At 39.8% G+C, this 25,245-nt stretch overlaps 2 protein-coding genes across 6 annotated transcripts in view; both read right to left on the bottom strand.

The window, feature by feature from the left end:
- The window catches only part of plekha3 (pleckstrin homology domain containing, family A (phosphoinositide binding specific) member 3), a 35,722-nt gene extending 32,951 nt beyond the window's left edge, over positions 1–2,771 (bottom strand). For 3 of the 4 annotated variants that reach the window (XR_013647748.1, XR_908451.4, XM_004086624.5), the window contains exon 1: positions 2,418–2,771. Coding sequence is in view for 1 of the 4 variants with exons in the window: in XM_004086624.5 (XP_004086672.1) it covers positions 2,418–2,472 (55 nt within the window). In the remaining 3 variants the exon portion in view is untranslated. Of the gene's footprint in view, positions 1–2,302 lie in introns of all 4 variants that reach the window. The other variant, XM_078931647.1, reaches the window with a different exon arrangement.
- A 6,752-nt stretch (positions 2,772–9,523) lies between these two features.
- Positions 9,524–25,245, bottom strand: part of pdxkb (pyridoxal (pyridoxine, vitamin B6) kinase b) — a 70,261-nt gene continuing 54,539 nt past the window's right edge. For both annotated transcript variants that reach the window (XM_023963059.2, XM_023963060.2), the window contains 6 exons: positions 20,557–20,642; positions 19,570–19,615; positions 19,391–19,502; positions 19,179–19,315; positions 13,959–14,025; positions 9,524–13,833 (listed from right to left, as the gene is read on the bottom strand). In XM_023963059.2, coding sequence (XP_023818827.1) covers positions 13,718–13,833; positions 13,959–14,025; positions 19,179–19,315; positions 19,391–19,502; positions 19,570–19,615; positions 20,557–20,642 — 564 coding nt within the window. In that variant the 3' untranslated portion in view covers positions 9,524–13,717. The remainder of the gene's footprint in view (positions 13,834–13,958; positions 14,026–19,178; positions 19,316–19,390; positions 19,503–19,569; positions 19,616–20,556; positions 20,643–25,245) is intronic.

Genomic DNA, 25,245 nt, shown 5'->3' with positions numbered 1-25,245 from the left:
TGCCTCAGGAAAGACATGTGGTGCTCGCTGGCCCCCATCTCAAATGTTTAATTGACAGATTCTCCCGAGCTGCTTTCGGTGGAAGAGGTGTGGACTTCTAACATGCTCACTACTGATTGGCAACAGTAGTTTCCATAGAAACGTTGACTCAGACCAACTTGGGCCAATCACTGTTGTCTGGTTCCAACATGGCAACATCCATATCACGGAAAAATGGTGACTGAATTGATTTCATTTGGTTGGAGCCGGAATTAAGGCTTCTTCTAAAGGTGATGTCACACTCTGTCTAGTTCTCTATACAGTCAAAACAGTCACAGACGCCCTAATTATATTCAAACAACGTAAAGATTGCTACACGTTACACACAATGTTTGCATGAGTGATTGTGTGCATATTTATTTAAGTGTAAATGTTTGTGAGTTAGTTCTATAAAGCATGATTGAATGAATGATGTAACTTTTCCTGTTGTTTGTGTGTAAAAGCTTACAAGTCTGCATGTGTGTGTGTGTATGTTTTGTCTGTCTGTACATGTTTATGTGTGTTTGTGTTGTGTGTGTGTGTAAGACTGTGTCAGATTTTTTTTATGTGTGTATGTTTTGTTTGTGGGTTGGTTCGGTAGTTAAAAGTCAGGATGGGTTGATTTGCAGATGAACTTTTTATGAAATGCAGTTTCATTTCAACATAAAAGCCATTACTGACTGGTTCATTGTCAACCAGGGGGGTATTCCAGAAAGCAGGTTCTGCTAGCTCCCACGGTAAGTTTGAGGCTAAGGAAGTTGATAACCTCAGTTTTCGGTTCCAGAAATGGAGGTATGTTTCAGGGTATGTCAAGTTGCCATGGCAACTCATACTCTGAACATAACCTGGTCTGGAGCAGGTTTAGTTGAAGGTTAGTTTGTTTTCAGAGAGGTGAAGCAGCATGGCGTGTCCATTTGAAGATGATTTAGTGGATGAAGAAGCTCAGATAATACTTTTTCCACCGTGAGAGGGTGATAAGACCACATATGGATGTTGGAAAGAGAAACTTTTTTATTTTGATCTAACTTCATTATTTGCTTCAGTTAAGATAAATCATTTTTTTGTTAAGTCAGTTTAAAAATAACACGTAGTTTTCAGACAGTTATTTTACATTCATTCAAATTAATTCAGTTAAGTAGGTGTAACTTTGGTGATGCTGTTAGATCGGCACCGCAAGGGATTGTGGGATATCATTTCCTTTGCCTGTCTGGACGGATTTGGGTTTACGTGTGGGTTTTTGACCAAATGTGTTTAGTTGTTTAGCTGTTTTGCTGTGTTTTACCGAGTTTTTTTGTCCTACTATGCTTAAGTCTCTGCACCATGAGTGAGAGGGAGGGAGACGATGATGAGTTTATGTAGCACCCCTACCGCTAATTTCTATAATGACAATGTCGGAAAATTCTTTAATGAATTTAGGCGCGACGGGCATTTTTTCCCCGTCCTTTTTATTTTTATAAAAATGAGTATAATCTACCGGCTCAAACTTAGACATATGAGAGATCAAGAAATATAATTAATTAAAATGGAAAAAATATTAATTGAATTGGAGTAATATGACATTTAGTTAGATAAATATGTAAATTTGAGTTGTATTAACAATTATTGAGTTTTATAGAAGTAAGAAATTAGGTTGATTAAATTTAACTAAATTATTTGTTACCAATAGAAGTAATTCATTTAAGTTGGCAAAATTGGATAAGTTATATGCGTCACAAGGAAAATGGAAACAGGATCAGAAACTCGTACATTTACTTTGTCTGTTCTTCAACTACAAGCAAAAACTCTTTCTTTTGCTGATGATGCAGCCGTGTTACTTTTTTGATGGACGTATAATCTTCATACGTCGTCATTTAAATCTCAGACTCCGTCTCAACGAAGTATAGCGTTTTCTTTTTTTCTCCACGCGTTTCCATGGTGACTCTAGAAATCGGCGATCCATTGAGAATGTCTTTATGTACCTGCTGTGCACGAGCATTAACCCAGGGTTACCAAGTGGAGCGTAATTACGCTAACTCATATCCGGTCTTTTGGAACCGACATACCCAGAGTAAGCAAGTTCAGGCGGATTTCAGCCAGAGTTCAGGCTTAAAGTCAGGGGAGTTTACATGCTTCCTGGAATACCCCCCTGCTTGTTTGTGTCTGCAGCTTCTGATAATCACCAGCATAACGAGCCTTTCACATCAGTCTGTCTGAGGCTGAAGGTGCTGCACCTGCCCCCTCTACCTGCACGTCACAGCATCTCTGAGTGCGTCATCATCTGCAGTGCCACCTTATCCATCCTTACCTGGAAATGTTCTAAAGCAGCTGCGCGCCTTTTCTTATTGTTTCTTGTATTTCACTCATCTTCGTGATTCTTAACTGAGCTGCTGCTGAGTCCCACAGAGGGTCAACGGTCTTACCTGTCATGTAGTTGGTCCACTTGTACAGAATACCCTCCATGGCGTCTCCTAGCATCGGGCGGCTGATGGCGTTAGCCTGTTCGCTTCCTGCTAACCCGGCTGCTTACCGGATTCACGTCAGAAGACAGACAGCGCGTAAAAAACACGCTCTGTTTGCCTGCACGTGAGGGAATGGACGGTGTCACGCGGCTTCGGTGCGAGATTTGATCGTGAGGAGGTTGTCAGCTGATCAGGAAAACATCAACAAAACAGCAGCTTATCCACGGAAGCCTGCAAAGGACAATTCTACCCAGTTCGATTCAGCTCGTTGATGAGACGTGTCGTTTTCACAGGAGCAGCAGAAACGTCCGCCAAACTGTGGAAAACTCGCTCTAACGTGGAAAAAACAGATTCAGGAGGCGAGATGACACAAAGAAAACCACGGAGCTGAATGGGACACCAAAGATCAGATTTAACCAACTTTTCTAAAAATGTTATCACATGATTTGAGTAAGAATGTAGAAACAAAAAAGTATGTTGTTAAAACCTCATTGATATCAATTTTAAATGTAAAATAAAATGTTCTTTTGTAAATGTAAACCAAATGAGACTGTTTGGTTTTAAATCTAAATGTTAATAAATATTAAAGGTTAATACAGTTTGGCTAAATGCTTTATTTCAAATGTAAATCTTAAAAAAATCTAATTCGAAAAGCTTATAATACATTAAAATTCAAAATGTGAATGTAAAGTATAAATCAATAACTGTATATGAGAACCATTGACTGTACAGCACCACTCGCGGGCCACATAGGTTCTAAAATGAGATAAAGGGGCCGGATAGGAGCAGATGAGTGGAGTGAGAAAGAAATAAGATGGAATCTGGATGAAAACCTTTAGGATAAAAGTTATATTTTTTAGAGTTTTTAGCCAATTGCACCAACGGCTTGATGTTCCTCGTGTAAAACTTAGAGAAAGGCTGCGTTCGTGTGGTGTTTAAATGATCATAAGAATGAAAAACAACCACATGGATGCTAGAGCGGAGTCCCCAAACTTTTTCTTGTGAGGCCACAATAACTCTAATTTTTTCAACTTCTTTTATCTTTCTTTTATTGGAAAGCCCTATAATAAAGTTGTATTAATTTCTGATCCTTTAATAAAATAAATGACACTATTTATGAAATTTGAAAAAATGACCAAATAACTGTGATTTTTCAAAGACAAAAAGTCAGAAAAAATATACTGATATATTAAAAAGAGAAAGTAATAAATAGTGGATCTTCTTCCGTCATAATTCTAATAAAGACTTAGAGCTGCAGCTCCTCACGTCTCACAGTTTGTGCTAAAACTGAGTCCAGCACGTCTGTTTCTCATCCAGTAAGAAGCACATTTCTATGTCTTCTGCTGCAGCTACGCATATATCTGAGTTACCTTTTCACCAGTACAGAGGTCCCTCAATTATTGGGATTTAAAAATAACCGTGATCTGTGAAATCCACGGAGAATGATTACAGACGTTTTGGCAGTAAAACTCCTCACTGTCACTTTCTACACTTTTCTCAGACAGACATGAACATTTTCACACTTTCTCTTGTTTAAATTCTCAAACCTACAAAGCAATTAGATCTGAAGATCTAATCATCTCAGATTTCTGAAGATCTAAAGCAGTGTTTTTCGACCAGTGTGCGTGCCGCGGGAAATTGCCCTCATTAACTGATCTAAAAACATTTCCCATCTCCAGGATATCAGCTCTTTGTTCATCCAAACAGGCCCTGCTAAAACACTGAGAAGTTAGGAATATGAAAGATCTTAAAATACTTTTTTCTTTGTGTTTATTTGATTCTATTAAAGACATTTTGATAAGAATGACAGTACAGCGATTTGGCTGCAGCTAAAGCTGTTTGCGGCAAAGTCCCGCCCCTTTAACTGCAGCTTCCTGGTTTTTCTGCCACAATTATCACAAAAATGCATGTGAGATTGCGGGGGGCGGGGGGGGCTGTCGATCAATACAGACTTGAGGTTGTTTTTTTTGGATGCCGGTGTGCCGCGGGGTCTTTGTCAAGGTTAAAGTGTGCCGTGGCTCAAAAAAGGTTGAAAAACACTGATCTAAAGAAATGCTGCTATCATAGTCCTGAGAAGCTGTGTACAATCATAAGTTCACAACCATCACAAAGCTACACTGCTCCTAGCATGTCTTTGTCTGTTAGCAGCCGGACACACGGAGATAGCACTGATGTCATCGCCCCGCCTCCCCTCTGGAAATGCTAAGTGGAATTGAATTATGAGACACTTTTTGCAGGGTAGATGTGAAAATGTAAATGCAATCCCCTCTTTGCATTTTCATTTTAATATGACACAGAATAAACGGTTTTTAGGTAGAAAAGGAAAAGCATTTTGAAGTATTGATTTTTCATTTTAATTTGAGTCATTTGATGCAGTTACATTTTGAAAATGAAAAAGCATTTCTGTTAATCCATTTTAATTGTCAAATTAGACATTTCTAAATGAATTTTGCTACACATTTACCAGAGAACTTTTTGAAAAGGAAATGTCAAATACCATTTTCTTTATCATTTTAATTAAGTGACAGAAAAAGCAGTGTTGAAGAAGAAAATGAAAAAGCATTTTGGTGGATTGCTTTTTCATTTTAATTTTGATTCAAAAAATGCAGCTTGATTTTGAAAATGAAAAAGCATTTCTGGTTTTGACTTTTATTTTTAATTATGCTGCAGAATCGCTTCCATATTCGCTCTAAAAGAACGAGCTAAACCGGGAAAGATGAACTGCGACTTAGAAAGGGAAGACTGTCTTCTGTTCTGTTTGACAGGGATTTTTAGAGGGTTTCAGGTTGGAGCACAGACTGCAGAAGGAGGGAATAAAATGTCACGTTCTATTTGGGTCTTGATCGTGTTGCCAGATAAAAATAAAAAACATGGGTCTCTGTTATTGTTCAGTGGGCCGGACCAAACATGGAGGCGGGCCGGATCCGGCCGTAGTTTGCCCACCCCTGTTTTATACAGTCATGGCCAAAGGTTTTAAGAATGACACAAATATTAGTTTTCACAAAGTTTTCTGCTAAACTGCTTTTAGATCTTTATTTCAGTTGTTTCTGTGATGTACTGAAATATAACTACAAGCACTTCATATCTTTTAAAGCCATTTAACGTCAGTTACATGACATTTATGCAAAGAGTCAGTATTTGCAGTGTTGGCCCTTCTTTTTCAGGACCTCTGCAATTCGACTGGGCATGATCTCAAGCAACTTCTGGGGCCAAATAGCAACCCATTCTTTCATAATCACTTCTTGGAGTTTGTCAGAACTACTGGGTTTCTGTTTGTTGGTCCACCCGCCTGTTGAGGATTGACCACAAGTTCTTAATGGGATTAAGACCTGGGGAGTTTCCTGGGCATGGACCTAAAATTTTAACGTTTTGGTCTCCCAGCCACTTAGTTTTCACTTTTGCTTTATGGCACGGTGCTCTATCGTGCTGGAAAATGCATTTATGGTCATAAAACTGTTGTTGGATTGTTGGAAGAAGTCCTGTTATAGGTGAAGAGACGAGATCCATTGTTCACAACTGCTCTTAATGTTAACAGCAGTTTAACACTTGTGTAGCAGGAACAGAAATTTCTTCTGAAACACATTTAACGTCTGACCCCTAGTGGTCAGTCCTCCACAGGTCCGGAAAGTACAGGAGGTCATTCTCTCAACGTCTCCCCTCTTAGAAAAATAAAACATTTTTTACCATCTCAGCAATAACAAAGTTTTTTTTTTTGTTTTTAAATATGTAAATTCCTTTTTTCCCATGCACAGTAACAATATAAAGCAAACATTTGTTTTTTCATGCAAAACTCAAGTTTTCTGTCCCTGGAATGGCCTGGAGATGGCGTCTGTTCCGACGAGCTACTACGTTTCCATCGTCCATCTCTACGATGTAAGATTTCGGCCCCTCTGACTTGCTGATGACCTTAGCAGGAGTTGTCTATCCTTTCTCCCCATCGAGCTTCACTCTAACATCTTGACCTGAGTCAAGTTCTGAAAGTGGTTGGGCTGAATGTCTGCGTTTGTAGAAGAATTGGTAGGAATCTTTGGCTGTTTTGTCCCTCTGGTGGACATGATCTGGATTGATTGGACTTGGCAGTAAAGTCTTTTCCAACACAGGGACTGTGGTTTGGATTTGTCTACCAGTAATGAGCTGTGTTGGACTGGCACTAGTCGCTGCAATCGGAGTAAAGGGGTAAGTCATTGGTGCTTAGCAAGGATCTGGCCGTTTTAAAATGTACATTGCAGTTTGAACAGCCCTCTCCGCAGCCCCATTGGACTGTGGGTAATGGGGCTCAAGGTTATGTGAGTGAAACCATACCTCTGTTTGAAGTCTTGGACAGGGCGTTGAACCTTTTGGTTTTTCATTTTATGATGGGGTCATATGGACCCAAAGATATGGCGTAGAACCTTTTTGTTTTTCAGTTTATGGTGGGGGTCATTTGGATCTCAAAGACGGGGTGTGTTTTTTTTTTCTTTGTTTATTGTGGGGTCATATAGACCCCAAAGAAAAGGCATTAAAACTTTTGGTTTTTTCCATTTTATGGTGGGGTCATATGCACCCCAAATACAGGGCCTGGAACTTTTTTTTTTTCTGTCTATGGTTGGGTCATATGGACCCCAAAGATAGGGCGTGGACCTTTCTTTTTTTAAGTTTATGTGTTAAGTATCCAAAGTTTTTGGTTCCTGACAGCTAATAGTTGTATTATTTTACATAGCAGATCACCTACATACAGACACAACTGATGGTCCCAACCTCATTTATAAGGCAAGGAATCCCACTTATTAAACATGACGGGGCACACCTGTGAAGTGAAAAACATTTCAGGTGACTACCTCTAGAAGCTCATCCAGAGAATGCCAAGAGTGTGCAAAGCATATTTTCAGTTGTGTGTGTGTGTGTCACCTCCTCTACATGGATGACATCAAGCTATATGCTAAGAGTTAGTGTGACATTGACTCCCTGATCCACACCACCAGGATCTACGGTACTGACATTGGGATGTCATTCGGGCTCGAGAAATGCAGCCGGATGGTGACAAAGAGAGGCAAGGTAGTCCACACAGGATGGGGGTCACTCCCAGAAGGAACAATAGCAGACATCGAGGACAGTTACAAGTATCTTGGAATTCCACAGGCAAATGGCAACCTAGAGCAGGCAACAAGGAAAGCTGCAACAGCTAAATACCTCCAACGAGTAAGGCAAGTCCTGAGAAGCCAGCTCAATGGCAAAAATAAGACCCGGGCAATAAACAGCTACGCACTGCCAGTTATCAGATACCCTTGCGGGAATAATAAGATGGCCAAAGGAAGAGATACAGACCACGAATGTTAAAACACCAAAGCTCCTCACCATGCATGGAGGGTTCCATGCCAAATCCAGCACCCTGAGACTGTATGCTAGCCGCAAGGAAGGAGGCCGAGGACTAGTGAGCGTAGAAGCCACTATCCAGGATGAAACATCCAAAATCCATGAGTACATAGCTCAAGGCCCCAACTGACAGTGTGCTCAGTGAATGTCTCAGACAATGGAGAGCAGAGGATACAGTGCTGGAGGACAGATCCTCATGGGAGGACAAACCCCTGCATGGGATGTACCACCGGACCATAACTGAAGTGGCTGATATCAAGAAGTCCTACCAATGGCTAGAAAGGGCTGGCCTACAGGACAGTACCGAAGCGCTCATCCTGGCAGCTCAGGAACAAGCCCTGAGCACCAGCGCAATAGAGGCTCAGATCTACCACACCAGACAAGACCCAAGGTGTAGATCTACCACACCAGACAAGACCCAAGGTGTAGGCTGTGCAATCCAGCACATAACTGCAGGGTGTAAGAGACTGGCAGGGAAAGCATACATGGAGCGCCACAATCAAGTGGCTGGAATAATATACAGGAACAGAATATGAACTGGAAACCCCAAGGTCAAAATGGGAAACACCTCCGAAGGTGGTAGTGAAGGAAAGTGAAGGTGACAGTGGTGCCTGTGGTAATTGGAGCACTCGGGGCAGTAACCCCCAAGCTGGAGGAGTGGCTACAACAGATACCTGGAAAGACGTCAGACCCCTCAGTCCAGAAAAGCGCAGTGCTAGGAACAGCTAAGATACTGCAGGATCCTCAAGCTCCCAGGCCTCTGGTAGATGAACCGAGGTTGGAGGAGAAACCACCCGCGGAGGGTGAGAGGGGCGTTTTTTTTAAGACATATATGTATATACATATATATACATATACGAATATATATATGTATATGCACATATATATACCTATATATAAATATATACAAATACATATATATAAATATATACATGTCCTCCATAAGGAAAAAGTTACACTTTTTAAAAAAAAATACTTTTTATTTTGGTGGGTCTTTAAGTGTCAGTTTATGTATACTTTTTGAATGTCTTCAATCCATTTTAATGTTATTGTTTTACGTATTAACTCTATCACCACGTTGTAAGCGTCCAACTTCACTGATTAAGATATTTCTAAATGACAGTTGTAAAAATTATAAACTGACACGTCAGCAAAACATGTAGCAAATATATTGTGAATGTTGCGTAATGTTGTCATGATGGAAAGATAAAAACATACCTAATGAAGGTTCTGGTCACAGGTCTTCAGGATGTGATGAAGGCTTTGCTGACAGGTGTTCTGCTGGGTGGTGCCATGGTAGTTATCCCAGCCAGAATTTGTATTGCAGTTGCAGGAGCGAGCATAGGTTCTGACAACACTGGTTTGTGTCAGAGAGCATAAAAAGGAGGTGGATGTTCATGGCGTGTTTTCTTCTAGGTTTATCTTTCATTTTTGTCATTGTTGTTTGCTGTTTTTTTTTCACATCTTCGTTAGACAACAACAGTCTGCGCAAGACAAGAATGGTCCCTCGACTAATTTAAGATAAAAAAACGCAATATCTGAAACTCTTGTGTTATTATTGTCTAAAATATTTGAACAAGCCTTTGTGTTTAGAAGCTACAACGTTGTTTACGGAACAAAATACAGAAAGGTTACGGAAGGAGGCGATGATTTCAAAATTAATTATTTAAAAAATAAATAAAATAAAACTCAAATAGAAGTAGTAAGCAACACAATTTTCATATCTCTTGTCTTTTTATTGCATTTGAACATACATTTCATATATATATATATAGATATATAGACACTTATATTTTATAAATGTGTATTTGTACACTACAATCCTTTCTTAAACGTGTTAAAAAATACATCAAATGCTCCAAAAACAAAGCACTACAGTTACCAAACAATGATTGTTACATTTCCTCGTTTGTTTTGGCCACTAAGACAGAAAACAAAAACAGGGAGGCGGGGTTTCAACCATGACCCGGAAGGGGAGGACTTAGCAGTTCCATGAAGTTGAGGATGGAGGCAGGAGTGTTTTGAGGAAGGGGTGTGTGAAAGGACACATGGGATGGCAGGGTCTCATTAAATAGCAACCAAGATCATCATTGGTGAATGAGGAGATGAAATCACTCAAGAGCAAAATCTTTAATCACAATCATTCTGCTGAAATGTTAACAAAAACATCCTCTTCATCCGGTTTGGTTTGCTTTCGCACACAGTTGCTGTCTGGAGAGAACCAAAGACTGAGGCAAACAGAACCACCTTGTAAATCTTTCAGTTCCAAGAGCTGCTCATTTGGGGGTAATATAGTCCAAAACTAGCTTGGAGCAGGACAGGAAAAAGTTGGAAGAGGGAAAGGAGCATGTCCTCTGACTATCCTCCCTATAAACGCAAAGAAGCATCACATCACCCTTATGCTGCAGATGTTTCCAAACTTGGAAATGGTTCCCATTTCTTCTAAATCACACCACGATTGTTCTCCTCCTCTCTTTGGAATGTCTCAGCGTTCACACTGAAGTGAACTGTACCAGAGTGCAGAACCCTCATTCTCAAGATGACAATAGTTCTGTTGAGTCCAAACCAGAGTCTAAGTTAGCTTTCACACCTGCAGAACCAAGAGGACCGTCAGAGGAATCCAGGTCTGCGGTGGATTTAAGTCCACTGGAAATTCCATTTGCATGAAATGAAACTAGATCCAAACTTAGAGACTCTAGGACTGCAATTAGAGATTATTTTGGTTGTCAAATTATGAATTTAACATTTTTCTGATTAGTCACAATCATTTTGAAAGTATTTCTGCTTTGATCTAAGCACAAACTAAGCAAAAGACTACTTAACGTGAGTTTATTTTCTTAACAAATGACTCCTAACAAACATAGTTGAATATCAAACATGTTTCAACATATTGATCAAATGTACTTTATTGAAAACTGTAAATTTGCAGTTATGATTATGATAATATAGTTGTTGTGGTTGGAAACATAAAGTGCTTTATGTCAATAAAACACAAATTTGAGTTATTTGTCACTAAGTGTTCTGTTGCTGTAAATGTTTCATGGTCTAAAATCAGAGCTGCTTAATTCTTGTCCTCAGCATCTACCACCTTGCATGTGTTCCAGCTCTCCTGCTGCTTATTCCCTGAATCAAGTATGATCAGTCAAGATTGACGGAGCAAAGTCAAAACCAACAAGCCAGTATATCTAACCTTAACCATAACCTAACCTCACCACACATCTTGTGACTGGAAATCACAATCTACGTAATTATGGCTGTTAAAAGTCCTATCAATGCCTCCTGCTGTGCTCACAGGGTCAAAGATGGTGAGAGAAAGGACCTCAATAAGAATAAGACAGAAGCACCAACACACAAACCCTGAAACACATCAGAGATGTAGGGATCTCCTTCATGAGAGTACTAGACACACTTCAGATAAACGAGCTCAAACTGCTGTGGAACCCTCTCTGGAGTCATTTGTAAAGAGTTTAACCCAAACCAAAAGTTGACCACTTATCTGACAAAAGCAGCTTTGTTTCCAGCAGAGTTAACAATGATTTTGCAAGTTTACCAAAACAGACCAGAAGTCTGCTGAGCTACAGCTGTCCCTCCTTTACCCAAGAGTTTGTGCTTAAATTCGGGAAAAAAAAGGTTTTTGTGCATTTTTACTGCTAGCATTAAGTGGACGATTTGTCAGTGACCACTGGCAACAATTGCATGTTATTTAAAAGAAATTGGGATTTATATCAAAACATTAAGGACTCTGATTTAAAAAAGGAATAAATACCAGCAGTAAAGATCATTTAAATAAATAGAGAAGTACTAGAAGTACACCGTTGAATACTGAAATCCCACATTAATAAGATCTAGGGTAAACATGGAAAACACTGAATTTATCCATAAGATATTTTTTCACACTGGTTTGGATCCAGTGTAATTTGGAAATCTTGGCACTTCACCATAGCAAACCCTGTGAGGATGCCCTCCATCAGCTAAGGAGGGACACCCCATCTCTGCATCTAAAACTCATTCCTCCACAGATTTTTAACTGTGGAAGGTCATTTTTAACTGTACTTGTTTCACATAAGCTGTCATTTTTATTTATTTTATGTTTAAAATGTTTACATTTTTATTGTAAATGTAATTTATTGTTTCATCCTAGCCAGGAGATTCTTAATGTCAGTGGGATATTTCCTGGGCAAATAAAGGTAAACAAAAGTAAAGAAATTCTTCCTAAACAGTTCATGATATTAAAATTAAGTTTCAGTGAAGAACTCTCTAGTGGGCAGAACGGCACAGCTGGATCATATCTGTCACTTTACGAAAGCTGGGATCTATGTGACATACCCAAAAGTTAGATATTCTATCTGATGCACTAATCACAGACCAGGACTTTGTTTGAAAGAAAGAACAGATTCTGGGATTCTTTGCTCTGTGAGTTTTTCACTTTAGCAAAATGCTGTTGCATCAAAAATGACACGAACTGGACTCTGGACAGTGACAGACTTTAGGGCTTTGGTTGGTGCCCCTAGACTCTTTAAGCTGGTTTCAAGCATTTTAGTGGGAACAGCAGAGTGTGACATGCAACACACATCTATAAAAACGTTCACTAAACTTAGAGCTACAGCAGTCAGACTTAGTGGTTCAGGAGCCTCAGAAGCTCAGGTTCCCCGTCTTCCTGTTTTTGTCAATATCCATTGTTCCAGTACTTTCTAACTTTTAAGTAAGATTTCAAAAATGTTGGCTTTTGAGAGTAAAGAAGTGACAGCAGGTTTCTCCTTAGTGAGAATGAACGCATTTCTAAGATTGAATCAACATAGTCGTCTCTCTCTACTGCTTCCTCACAAACAGCCAGTTTTCTTGTCCATCTCTGAAATGTCAACCCCCCCGCCTGAAGTTTGTTTTAAGCGCAGTGATGCGTTCAGGGCCATCGCAGCCATCAAAGCAGGACTTTATCGGAAAGACTTTTTGTGGAAATGCCCATATCAGCTGATGCAGACACGTCTTTGTAATTATCTACCAATACAGATATTGTGCTGATATTATTGTGCATCCCTACTAACAAGTGAAGGGGATGTCAGCCACTGATGCACACAGCCACCAGCCCACCCCAGCACACACTGAAGTGTGTGTGTGGCCTACAGGACAGCAGCAGCATTATGGTCTAACAGACACATCAAAGAGAAGATATGATACAGAGGGTCCAATACACCTATAGTACAACATCTATACATCAACTATACAGTGTGCATTTTTTTCAGGATGGAGTCAGGGGGTTAGACGTGGTCACCATTAAAACAACGTTGTAAAACTAGGGGATCAAAATGGTGGGAGAGCCAAAGATAAACAGAGTTTAATCACTGCTGAAGATGGAAGGATAAGCTAATATTATGAATACAAAATATCAGAAAACCCTTAATTCTCCTGAGGCACTTCCTATTGTAATTGTGATTTTTTTTTAATAAATAAAAATAGTGAGTACATTATCTTTCGTTATATTCACTTGCCAAATTACATCTAAGCTGTGTGTTTTTAATATATCAGCTTATCCGAGACCAGATCGAGGAGTAAGAGACAGAAATCTGGAAGAATCCTGAATCTGGATAATCTTTCCATAGTTTGAGGGAGGGGGTTATCAAATGCTACAATAGATCAAAACTCCTTTTGATCTGGTAGTCTCAGTTCAAGCAGACCAAACTACCAGTCTGTCTGTGGCTCAGTATTAGGGTCAAATTAACAATTAACCCCAATGTGGAGTCATGGGGCAGAGCTTTAGTAAAAGACACTGAGGACTTAAAGGATTAGGAGTATTAGGATGGAAGGGGGGTTACTACTCTGACTGAGGAGTTGTTCACATCATATGATGGCAGTTGTGATTTACAGTTAAGCAGATGTGACAGATATAAGGGGGTTGGGGAAATTGGGAAATGTTAGGATATAATTGTGGCCTCCGTGACTATGGCGGGGTCTTCTATGTCGGCTTTACTCTGAACCATCCTCAGCTCCAGCTGAGGCGGACTGGGCCTTCGACCAGGACCTGCCAACTCTGAGGCACACAAGATGGAGTGTGTGTGGGGGGTAGGGTGACAGAACAGATGTAAAGTTAACCCAGCCACACCAACAGTTAGCTTGAACCAAGTTAAAGTTTCAGAACTTAAGCCGCCTTCTTACCGTGAGCAAATGATATGGTCCTTTGAATGACATGGTGCATCACAGAGAAAGTCTTTTCACAGGCCGTCTGGAATGAAGACAAGCAGAAAGTAAAGTGAGCTCAGTCCATCACTCAGGACCGTGGGCTTCGTGTGTGAACAGTACAGGGATGGGGACTTGGTTTTAGATTCTAATCTGAGTCCCTCTTACGTTTTACAGAATTTGAGACTTAACTCAAGATAACCTCAGAAATACGAGACTTGGATTTTGGGATTGGTGATGTTGTGGTCTTTTCTACTTGCCTCCACTTGCGTGTCAAGTTCAACAAAAAAAAAGAGTTTTTACCATTTCTTTGATCGGGATGCAAAAACACCAGAAGGGAGAAAGTAGAGAAATGGGACTTGAAACTTGGCTTGAATTTGCAAAAATGGGCTGATAAGCATCTCTGTGGGGCAGATGCCACAAGAGCCTATAGCTTGTTTGTTTTTTTTTGTTGTTGTTTTTTTTTAACTTGTCCTGTCCAACAGCTGGGCAAACAGATGAGAGCTGAAGGCCTCTTGTGTTGGACATATTTTACTTTAACAAGAGGGGTTATTAATCTTCAGACAAACCAAAGGTATGTCTGAACAAACCCCTTTTGTAATTGAGGCCAAACTTTATTAATTTCAACCATGTTTGAAAATCTTTGGTGTTGGACCGGACGGAAAAGGAAAGAGGGGAAGAAGAGAGAGGGACGTTAGAGAGAGGGATGTTGGGGGGGGGGGGTAGGAGGGTGATAGTAGGGGGGGGGGGGGGTGAGACCATTGAGCAGCATAAAGCAACAAGTTTACTGATTGTTTATCATTATGGTAAGGTTCAAATGTAGTACAAAAAGGGCGGGGCCTGTCCACACACACACCCCAATGTTATCAACACACCTGCTATCTGTAAAAATGTCCACATGTCAACATGTACACAAAACAGATAGTGTTCACACTCGCATACTTATGCCTTAAAACCAACTAGTGTGATATATTTCATTCATTCAATCATGCAAACTATTGGGGCAAAGGTGAGCTAACACCTGTGCTCAGGTGAGTGTTTATGTTATTCTAAAATGGATGGTGGAATGTGAAAAGAAGGAGGAAGAGTGCCCAGCCATCCCCACACCAAGACCCCCGCCGCAGCAGCAGCGGCAGCCGGAACCCCCCCAACGCCACACGGTAGCAGATAGAGAACAACCGCTCCCCGGGCGATCACATCCGCACCCAGGCCAGGGAAAGAGAGCGCCGCCCCAGCCCAACCAGGAAAGCAGCCCCCCCGCCGCGCCGGAAGAGCCCAACGCAGGGCCCCACCCGAGAAGGGCACCCACATCCCCAGACGAGCACCCCATCACCACCCAGGAGTTCTGGGCATCCCCCCGCCTCAACCCCAGGTACGAGCCCGGACCCCCTAAGGGAGACCCGTTGCGCACCCCAGGCAGCCACCCACCCGGCCCACGGATGGTCCAGGGAGGAGTAAGGCAGGGGCCGCCCCCCCCCCAAAGGGGTGTTGTAAACATGGCCCGACCAGGCTCGGCCACAGTTGGAAATTTGGCACGGCCCAGCGCTCAGGGGCAAGGACCAGAACCCACCCCCAGGGACACGGACACCCCCGGCTCAGGTGTAATGTGAACCCCCCCGCGCGGAGAGAGCACCGCCGGGCCCAGGAAACTGGCACCCAGGGGACACGGCCGCCGTTACCAAGGGCCCCGTACCCCCCACCAGGGAAGGGGTAGGGGACAGATGGTTCTAGGTCCCACCTTTCTTGTAAAATGTGTGTGCGTGTATGTGTGTTTGTGAGGGTGTGTGTGTGCATGTGTGTGTGTTTATGTTGGAATGTACATTTTGAGGGGGGAGGGGTGTGTGTACTAAGGGGGGTGCAGTTAAAATTGGCGGGTAGGGCACTGAGGGGACATCTCTTGATTACTCACAGTGATGTCCAAGAGCCTATAGCTTGAAGTGTCGAAATTTCTGCTGCTCCCCAACCTCCCAGAGGAAAAAATACATCTAAAATGATTTTTTTGAAGATTATACTATACATATACACTACTGTAGATAAATAAACCACTTCCATACACATTTTGTTCAAATCTCAAATCTTTGTTGCATATTGGTTGGTTAGACAAAGTATGAAGGCACATTTTCATGCTCATTTGCAACAAAAATAGGGAGAGAGAGAAATACATATATATATATACTGACTGTGCAGTGCTGACTCTGGTTTCAAAGCAGCTGGTTTAGCAAAGCAACCCTTTATGAAAACCCAAATATAAAGTAACACTATCTCAACAGAGAGGGCGTTTGTTCATTTGTTACTAATAAAGTTATTTAATAGGAGCTAGTATTTGATGTTTTGCTTTGACTGACTGCAGAAATGGCGGACGTAGCCTCAATAAGAAATGATTTAAAGAGGGACTTTTATTCAAAACAAGTAGTCATAATGGTAACACTTTATATTAAGATTCATTAACAAGCTCTGTTAACACATTAACAAGCATTATAAATGAATTTATAGGGTGTTAGTAAGACATTTATTAGTACAATAAGTCTAATAAGGTTTATTAAATTACTTAGTTAACACATTTACAAGCATTATTATTAGGATGTTTTCAAGATGCTAATGATGCATTTACTGATATTATAGGTGCCTAACAAATGTGTCAGTGTTAATAAGCTTAATAAGATTTATTAACAACCTTTGTTAACAAATTAAGAAGTATTATTATTGTTTGGGGTTCTAATAAGATATTTATTAGCATTATAGATGCCTGACACAAGCCGAAGTGTTCATAAGTTTAATAAGTTTTATTAAATAACTTAACAAATTAATAGGCTTTATTAATGTGTCAGATGCTAGTAAGATACTTATTAGCATTATAGATGTCTTGCAAATACCTGAAAGTGTTAATAAGATTTATTAACATCTAAAGTCAGACCATTGTCTTCTAAATCCATATTACTAAACTGCTTATAAGCTTTACAAATGTATTAATTAACTCTGTTAATAGTTTATTAATTGTTTTGCAGCACCTCATCTAAAGTGTGGACGTTTTTTAGCACCAACAACCACAAAGCATAAAGATTGTAAAAAGAACTTTATGACATTAAAACAGACTAAACATACACAAATCGTTCTGTAAAAGATATATAAAAATTTAATTCAGACAAATAATTTTTAAAAAAAAAACATATATACTGGTGTTGGATGACTCTAGCATCATAGCTATAAGGATAAAGTATTAGCATCTATCCTGAGTGAAACATTCATTGCAAATCCCATCATCAGGAGACAATTCTCTGCATTCAATGCCAACTGCATTAAACCACTGTTGCCTTGCTTCAAAGTCCACAAGAAAGTTGCACAGGCCAGTAATTTTTGAAGAACGACGACAATAAACCTACAGGAGCCATGCTAAAGCTAACACGCTAACCTGCCCATCTATGAATCAAAGATGGGCAGGTTAACCAATGTCACCATTGGCTAATGAATCTGTCAATCAAACTCATCAGCAAAGCAGGCATGCTCGATTTCAGCCAATTGAATGGCCTCTTAGACTTTGCTTTCACACAGGTGACGAAAAAAGCCCCGCCCATCTTTAATTCTGTACCGGTCGGTCGTTAGCGTGTTAGCTTTAGCATGGCTCCTGTAGGTTTATTGTCGTCGTTCTTCAAAAATTACTGGCCTGTGCAACTTTCTTGTGGACTTTGAAGCAAGGCAACAGTGGTTTAATGCAGTTGGCATTGAATGCAGAGAATTGTCTCCTGATGATGGGATTTGCAATGAATGTTTCACTCAGTATAGATGCTAATACTTTATCCTTATAGCTATGATGCTAGAGTCATCCAACACCAGTATATATGTTTTTTAAAAAAAATTATTTGTCTGAATTAAATTATTATATATCTTTTACAGAACGATTTGTGTATGTTTAGTCTGTTTTAATGTCATAAAGTTCTTTTTACAATCTTTATGCTTTGTGGTTGTTTGTGCTAAAAAACGTCCACACTTTAGATGAGGTGCTGCAAAACAATTAATAAACTATTAACAAAGTTAATTAATACATTTGTAAAGCTTATAAGCAGTTTAGTAATATGGATTTAGAAGACAATGGTCTGACCTTAGATGTTAATAAATCTTATTAACACTTTCAGGTATTTGCAAGACATCTATAATGCTAATAAGTATCTTACTAGCATCTGACACATTAATAAAGCCTATCAATTTGTTAAGTTAGTTAATAAAACTTATTAAACTTATGAACACTTCGGCTTGTGTCAGGCATCTATAATGCTAATAAATATCTTACTAGAACCCCAAACAATAATAATACTTCTTAATTTGTTAACAAAGGTTGTTAATAAATCTTATTAAGCTTATTAACACTGACACATTTGTTAAGCACCTATAATATCAGTAAATGCATCATTAGCATCTTGAAAACATCCTAATAATAATCCTTGTAAATGTGTTAACTAAGTAATTTAATAAACCTTATTAGACTTATTGTACTAATAAATGTCTTACTAACACCCTATAAATTCATTTATAATGCTTGTTAATGTGTTAACAGAGCTTGTTAAGGAATCTTAATATAAAGTGTTACCGTCATAATTAATGGATGACCAATGCAGAACAACATGTCTTTATTGAGACTTCTTTAACTGGAACTAGGATGACTTTCTACGTTAAGGTCACAGAGATTTTTGTCCAGAAGGAGAGATGAATGTGAATGTGCGTGCGTGTGAGGCATATATCGTCTGTAGAAATCATCTTGCTGTGTTTTTTGGGCATCAAAATTCATGGAAATAAAACTTTTCACTTTTATGATTTTTTCTGAAATTTGAAATTTTTGTATATTAAAACAAATGTTCACAGAGTTCGGGGATTCAATAAAACAATACCAAAAAATAAATTTAAGTTAAATTTTTAAATTTTTTTTAAAAATTTGATTTGGACATGAGGAGGGGGACAAGTGAAATATTGCATTCTAAGGGGGACTCCAGACTGATTTGTTATTTTCAAAACTATATTCAAGCACTCTTCTCTTAGTTTCTGTAGATTTAGTCTCAAGACATGTAAGTTTAGTCATAAATTACATTTTTTAGTAGTTTGTTTGTGGGTAATTTGAAATATAATGGATGGTACATAAATGTTCTCCAATTCTAAAATGACCCATAGGCCTCTCATCTGTTAGTAAATATGGTTTCTATGAGCATGCACCTTCAGATCGTTGGGGTGGTGGTGTGTCCACGCCAGCAGCATAGCAGCAAACAGATCTCCGGTTCCCACAAAGACAGCGTCTACTTTGGGAACTTCTATCCGAACTCTTTGCGTGGTCCGGCTGCCATCGGGACGAACTGAGCAGCACACAGAAACAACACTATAAATCCTGTGTCCATCACCTACGAGCCTGAACAGTTAGGCCCACCCACCGTGACGCTGGCTGCCCAGAGACACCAGGAAACGATCTCCCAGTCGAGGGGGGAGATCAGAGGAGGTGATGACCACAGTGTCTGGGCCCATGGCGTGGAGGAGATCCATCACCTGCAGACCGTTAGTGACTTATGAATAGGAGATACATAGAAGTCAAGTGACAAAGAGCATCCCTTACCTCCACAGCATCTTTCTGTGTGCTAATGTTCTTTCCCGTCAATAACCTAAAACACAAACAAAACATTAAGGTCAACAGATCTGAAGCGCCTTTCTTCAAATCATTTTAGAACAAATCAGGAAAATGTTTTCCAGTTTTTCCATCCTCAAAGTTTAGCTGGCTACAGTTCCAGTTGATCGACGACAAAAGGATAGTAAATGAAAATGACTGTAAAAACTAGAAAAGACTCACAGTCCTTTCATCTGAACTGATAACAGTGTTTCCAACAGAAAAGATGTTTCTCAACACGTTTTTTTTACATTTCAAGTGAAAATAGCAAAAAACACCCACCATTTAGATGATCATTTTACAGACGTGTTCCAGAGTGACTTCTCTCTCCACCATGCTAGCGACAGTCATATGGCGTCATATGACTGATCACCAGATTTTTAATTTTATATTATTTTTTTTCTTCAAGTTATCATCTATATTTCCAACTAAATTATTATTTAGCACTTATTTCTGTAAACTGAAAATCATTCTTTTTTTTATCTACAAAAAGTTTAACTTTGAAAATGAGAACATTCAACAACATTTTACTTCAGTAAAAGGGTCAGCATACGTCCAGTTTAGTTTATATACTTAAAATCCAGCATTATTATGCAATTAAAGAGCAATAATTACATTGCCTGAAGTGTATTTCACTATGCTTTACTATGTTTGTAAAGATCGTGAATCTGCGATCTCCAAGATATTTCAAATAATCAAACTCAAATTTTCTGGAACAGATCACAACTATTTGGATTCTTGTTACAGCCCTAATGACTTGTATTCTGACTTTGGAAAGTCCTTACATTGTTTTATTATCTATAATTCAAGAAAATTATTTAAAATCAAGTATTTACCTCATCAATTTAATCAATAAAACCCTTTTAAAACTATTTTTTGACATTTTATACATTGAAGGGGGATTTTGCAAAGGAGATGATTCAACGATTATGGACTCACTCAGCTTCAAACTGGTTAGGGGTGATGATGTCTGCGACAGGAACCACTTTATTCTTGTAGACTGGATAAAGGTTCTGAGGCACGTACTGAGAAGAGTCAAAATAAGCAAATATTTACAAGAAGAAGTTCAATAGTTAAAAAGAAAACTGTGCTGACACGAAAGTCACACAATGGCGATCAAAGGTTTGGGTCCCCCAGGTAAACTGTTCCATTATTGTGCATAAAGAAGCCAAGGGAAGATAGAAATTTTTTTTTAGGAGATTACAGATGAGACTTCCTTGTAATATTTCAAAAAATTAGGCTATATTTCAGGAAACCAAAAAAAGGTCAGTGCAAAAGTTTGGGCACCCTGCAGAACCTTGTACTGCCCCTCTTGGTTGGTATGCCAGCTTGTAAAGACTTTTTGTAGCCAGACAAGAGTCTCTCAGTTCTTGTTTGAGGTATCTTCATCCATTCTTCTATCCCAAAGTCTTCCAGTTCTTTCAGAGTTCTGGGAGGTCTTTTACCCACGGCCTTTTTCAGGTCTATCCATAGATTTTCTATCACGTTGAGGTCAGCTGATTGGGAAGGCCGCAGCTAAACCTTCCTTTCTGCCCCTTAATGTGTGCCAGCGTGGCTTTGGAGGTGTTTAGGATCATTGTTGATTTGTAAAAGTCATCCTCTCTTCAACTTCAGCTTTCTCACAGATGCCATCAAGTCAGTGTCCAAAATTTGCTAAAATTTGGTTTGATCCATTCTTCCTTCTCCTCATGAAATGTTATGTGTCGCTGGCTGCAATACCACTCCAGAGCATGATTGACAGTTGGACAGAGACTCTTTTCATTAAAGTCTGTGCCCTTCCTTCTCCAAACGTACCTTCGCTCATTCCCGCCAAAAAGTTTCATTGTAACCTTGTTGCTCTCCAGGTTTTTTCTTATATTCATTTGCCAACTTCAAATGAGGAATTTTGTGGCGAGAATGTAGAAGAGGTTTTCTTTTGATGACTCTTCCATAAAGACCATATTTGTACAAGGATCTCTTCACAGTAGAACAGTTTAGCTCAACCCCAGAGTCTGCCAGGTCTTTCTGGAGAGATGGTGCAGTGAGACTTAGGTTGGGACTTGCTTTTCTCTCAATCCTGTGAGCTTCTGTGTCTCAGATTTTTCCTGGTCTTCCAGATCTTGTTTTAACTTCCACTCTTCCTGTTGACTGCCATTTCTCAATTACACTCCGAACAAAAGATACTGGCATCTGAAAATGCTTTGCTAACTCCCTACAGCCTTCTCTTTTTTCTGTGAGCATCAACTATTTTAAGTTTCAGTGCTCTAGACAACTGCTTGGAAAAACCCATGATGCTGATTGTTGGGGCAAAGTCAGATGACTCAGAATATTTCATATTTTTGCGATTTAAATCATCTGGTTTTTGCAAATGATTGTGAACAATTCATGACACTGCCTCGTCTCGGCTTTTTCAATGGCAGCGGTTCATGGTAGAAATGCTGCAGGGTGCCCAAATATTTGCACACTGCATTTTTTTTGGCTATTTTGAAAAAATAAATTTATAAAGCCTAATTTTTTTTATTTATTACAAGAATGTCTCATTTTTAATCGGATGCCTTTTGTAGAGTGTTCCATTTCCTTGGCTTCTTTATGCACAATAATAGAATGTTTTACCTGGTGCGCCCAAACTTTTGATTTGCACTCTTCATCATAAAAACAAAATTAAAAAGAAACTCCACAGCATTAAAAAAAATAAAAAAGATATAAACAAGAGCAGAGGAGCATGACGTCTATGTCAGAAGTAATGAACACAAGCCCAAAGATCCCACCACCACCGAAAGCACACCGTCCTCTAGGACCAACAGAATAGATCCCAAGTGCCCAGAGTTTCAGGGCGATGAGTTCAATATTTAAAATAGTCTGACCCAAATATTATAAACAAATAGAGATTTTTTTTTGTTTATACCTGAAATGTGAGTGTGGGTCTGATGCTGTTCATATTTCATTTTACCACCAGCTAAAAAGATTCCAATAAACTAACAAAATCTGTGAAAGATGAACAACCCATTAACTGCTTGGAGGACTTAAAGATTTATTTCCAAGGTAGCTTTAAAACAATCGAGAGGCTCTGGAGTTTAGCCATCAGTAAGTGATAAGCTCACAGGGGTAAACCAGGCCCTAGGAGAGACGGTCAGACGATCGTCCTAGCAACACCTCTCGTCTCTCTAAGGAGAACCAAACCATTAAAGAAACCCTTCTGGATCTTCAAGCTTGAAGCATGAGGGCACAACCTGGTCATCTCTGGGATTCAAGAGGAGGCAGGAGAAGACCAGGAGAAGGCCAGGGTGAAATTCTTAATGGAAGCCCAGATGAAGCTTCCGAAGCAGGAGGTGCAGAAGATTGCCTTCCAGAGATTTTTCAATGAAAAGTCTGCATAAACGCCCATAAACCCGTGTTTCGGGCTTCTGCGTTAAAGATCGTCACGTGCACGCATCGCTACAAAAAATTTCGTTCTCGAGCTCTACAGCGTGTTCTAAATGATTATGCATGTGATAGTTTTCTATGATTTTTTTAAAACTCAATGCAAATTACAGTTAGCATATTTTGAAGTAACTAACCATTAGAGTATATATTAATTGTTTATGAACAAACCTCCAAAAGATTTCAGTATTTTTTAATACAAACCTTTAAATGTTCCACATTACTTACACACAAAGTTCCACAACATTTGATAGATTCAAAAGAACTGAAAATGGTCATTTGTTGAATTTTCTGCATTAGGTCATATTTACTAAAATCAAAAGCTATTCCAATGAAAACTATGACTCTGACAATGACAAGAACAAACCCAAACACTGAAACCCGGAAAGATCAGGCACAGGGATTTGGCAGAGTAAGAGTTTTATTGTTCTTGGACGTAGGCGAGGAAATCCATGGAGAAAAAACACTGGAGGAGTGTGAGACGAGGAGAGAACCAGACGGTAAGTATTCCTCTTGCTTGCTGTGGGATCTTTGTGGCGAGGCGAATGAGGATAAGGCGGGCAGGCGGCAGAGCGTGGCGTAGAGAAGTGGCTTGGCTGGAGGTCTTGGCGTCGGGATGGTATGACGGATCAGGAACGTGAGATGAACCCAGGTCAGCACTTGGTGGATGAGGTTGGTCCATAATAGGCAACGAACTGGCGATGAATACTGGCCATCCTAAATACTGCAGGGTTGATGAGGGAAGTGCCAGCAGCTGGGTCCAATCAGTGGGAGAAGAGACAGAGAAGGGAGGGGGGAGAGGACTCCCGGAGGTACCATGACTCTCCATAGGTCAAGTTCAATTTAAACACAAGACCCATTATTTTGTAGCAGCTCCACAATTCTTGCATTCATTGAACTTGTGTGTTTATAGATTTTCTGCCTAAATTTCTTTGCATGTCAGAATAGCCCCCCAGAGCTGCTGTTTGGATGGGAACTGCCTCCCACCCTCACAGAGATTTTGCTTGAAGATTCTCCAAAGGTTTTTGATAATGTTGGTCAGGGGAGGATGGGGGCATCGACATCAGTTTATCTCTTTTTCTGCCCATATTAGCCAATGTTGCAGAGGTATTTCTTTCAGGGTGAGATGGCTTTTTTTTTTAGATGTATTTTATATTGTTTTTATACTATTTATTGTGATTTTATTTTTACTATTTGATTTGACTATTTTGCACCTCAATCCCGTTGTACAATGTTGCAATGACAATAAAGACTATCTATCTATCAATCTATGGCGCATTGTCATGCATGAAGAGGTCCTTCAGGGACCCTAAAGGGGTTGACCAGCTCTCTCTTCATGATTACAGCCCCATAACATGACTCCACCACTTCCTTGATGACATTGCAGCCTTGTTGGGACACAGCAGCCACACTCCAACTACCCACTACTTGTTCAGGGGAGGGGCAAATAGAAGGTTTACTTAGAACTGCAGGCCTCTGGAGGATCCTACATCTTGATATTGGTGGGACTTCGGAGACACCAGCAGCTTCAAATATGTGCTTGTTTCTTTTTAATGGTATTTTAGCAGCAGCTCTCTCAATACAATGTATTTGTCTGGCAGAAACTTTTCTTATTCTGCTTTTATCTGCATGTGTGCTCTGAATCAGCCACAAATCTCTTCACGGGCCTAAACCATGCAAAACGAATTTGAGCTTTTATGTGCATTATAATGTTCATTCCTAAAGAAAAGAGACATTTTATTTTATATTCACAATATGCACATAGGGGTGTGACGATAACCGCATCACCGTGGTGATCATCTCATCACCTTTTTTTTTTTTTGAAAGTTCTGCATATGGTGCAGGATTTGATCTATAATAAACACAATCCTCTTTGCTAATAATTTACTTTTTCTGCGAGTCCTGTGTTCAAACTTCAAGGGCTTCTGGAGGAATTTCCATTGTATTCATTTCCATTACAAGCTGCCTGTGTTCTTGAGTGTGCGACACGGCCGTCCGTCGGAGGATTTTGTGTTGGGGGGGTCACAAGAGTATCGTCACTGCGACTGTTGCTGTTTCATCACTGCGGTGATCAAAAATCCCACACCGTCACAGCTGTACTCCTGAGTGGTTTAATAAAGAATCAATTACCGTTCTTCTAGGGGAAACCTTTGTAATAATGTTCCCCGTCACTCTGTAACAACAAACATGAACGTGCGTGCACCCCCAACACTTGTGTGCGCTCTCACT

The sequence above is a fragment of the Oryzias latipes genome, chromosome 15 (genome assembly GCF_053564925.1).
Source record: "Oryzias latipes strain Hd-rR chromosome 15, Olatipes_Hd-rR_3.1".
NCBI lineage: Eukaryota > Metazoa > Chordata > Actinopteri > Beloniformes > Adrianichthyidae > Oryzias > Oryzias latipes.
Note: the sequence above shows the minus strand (reverse complement) of the source record. Positions and strands in the feature narration are given on the sequence as shown.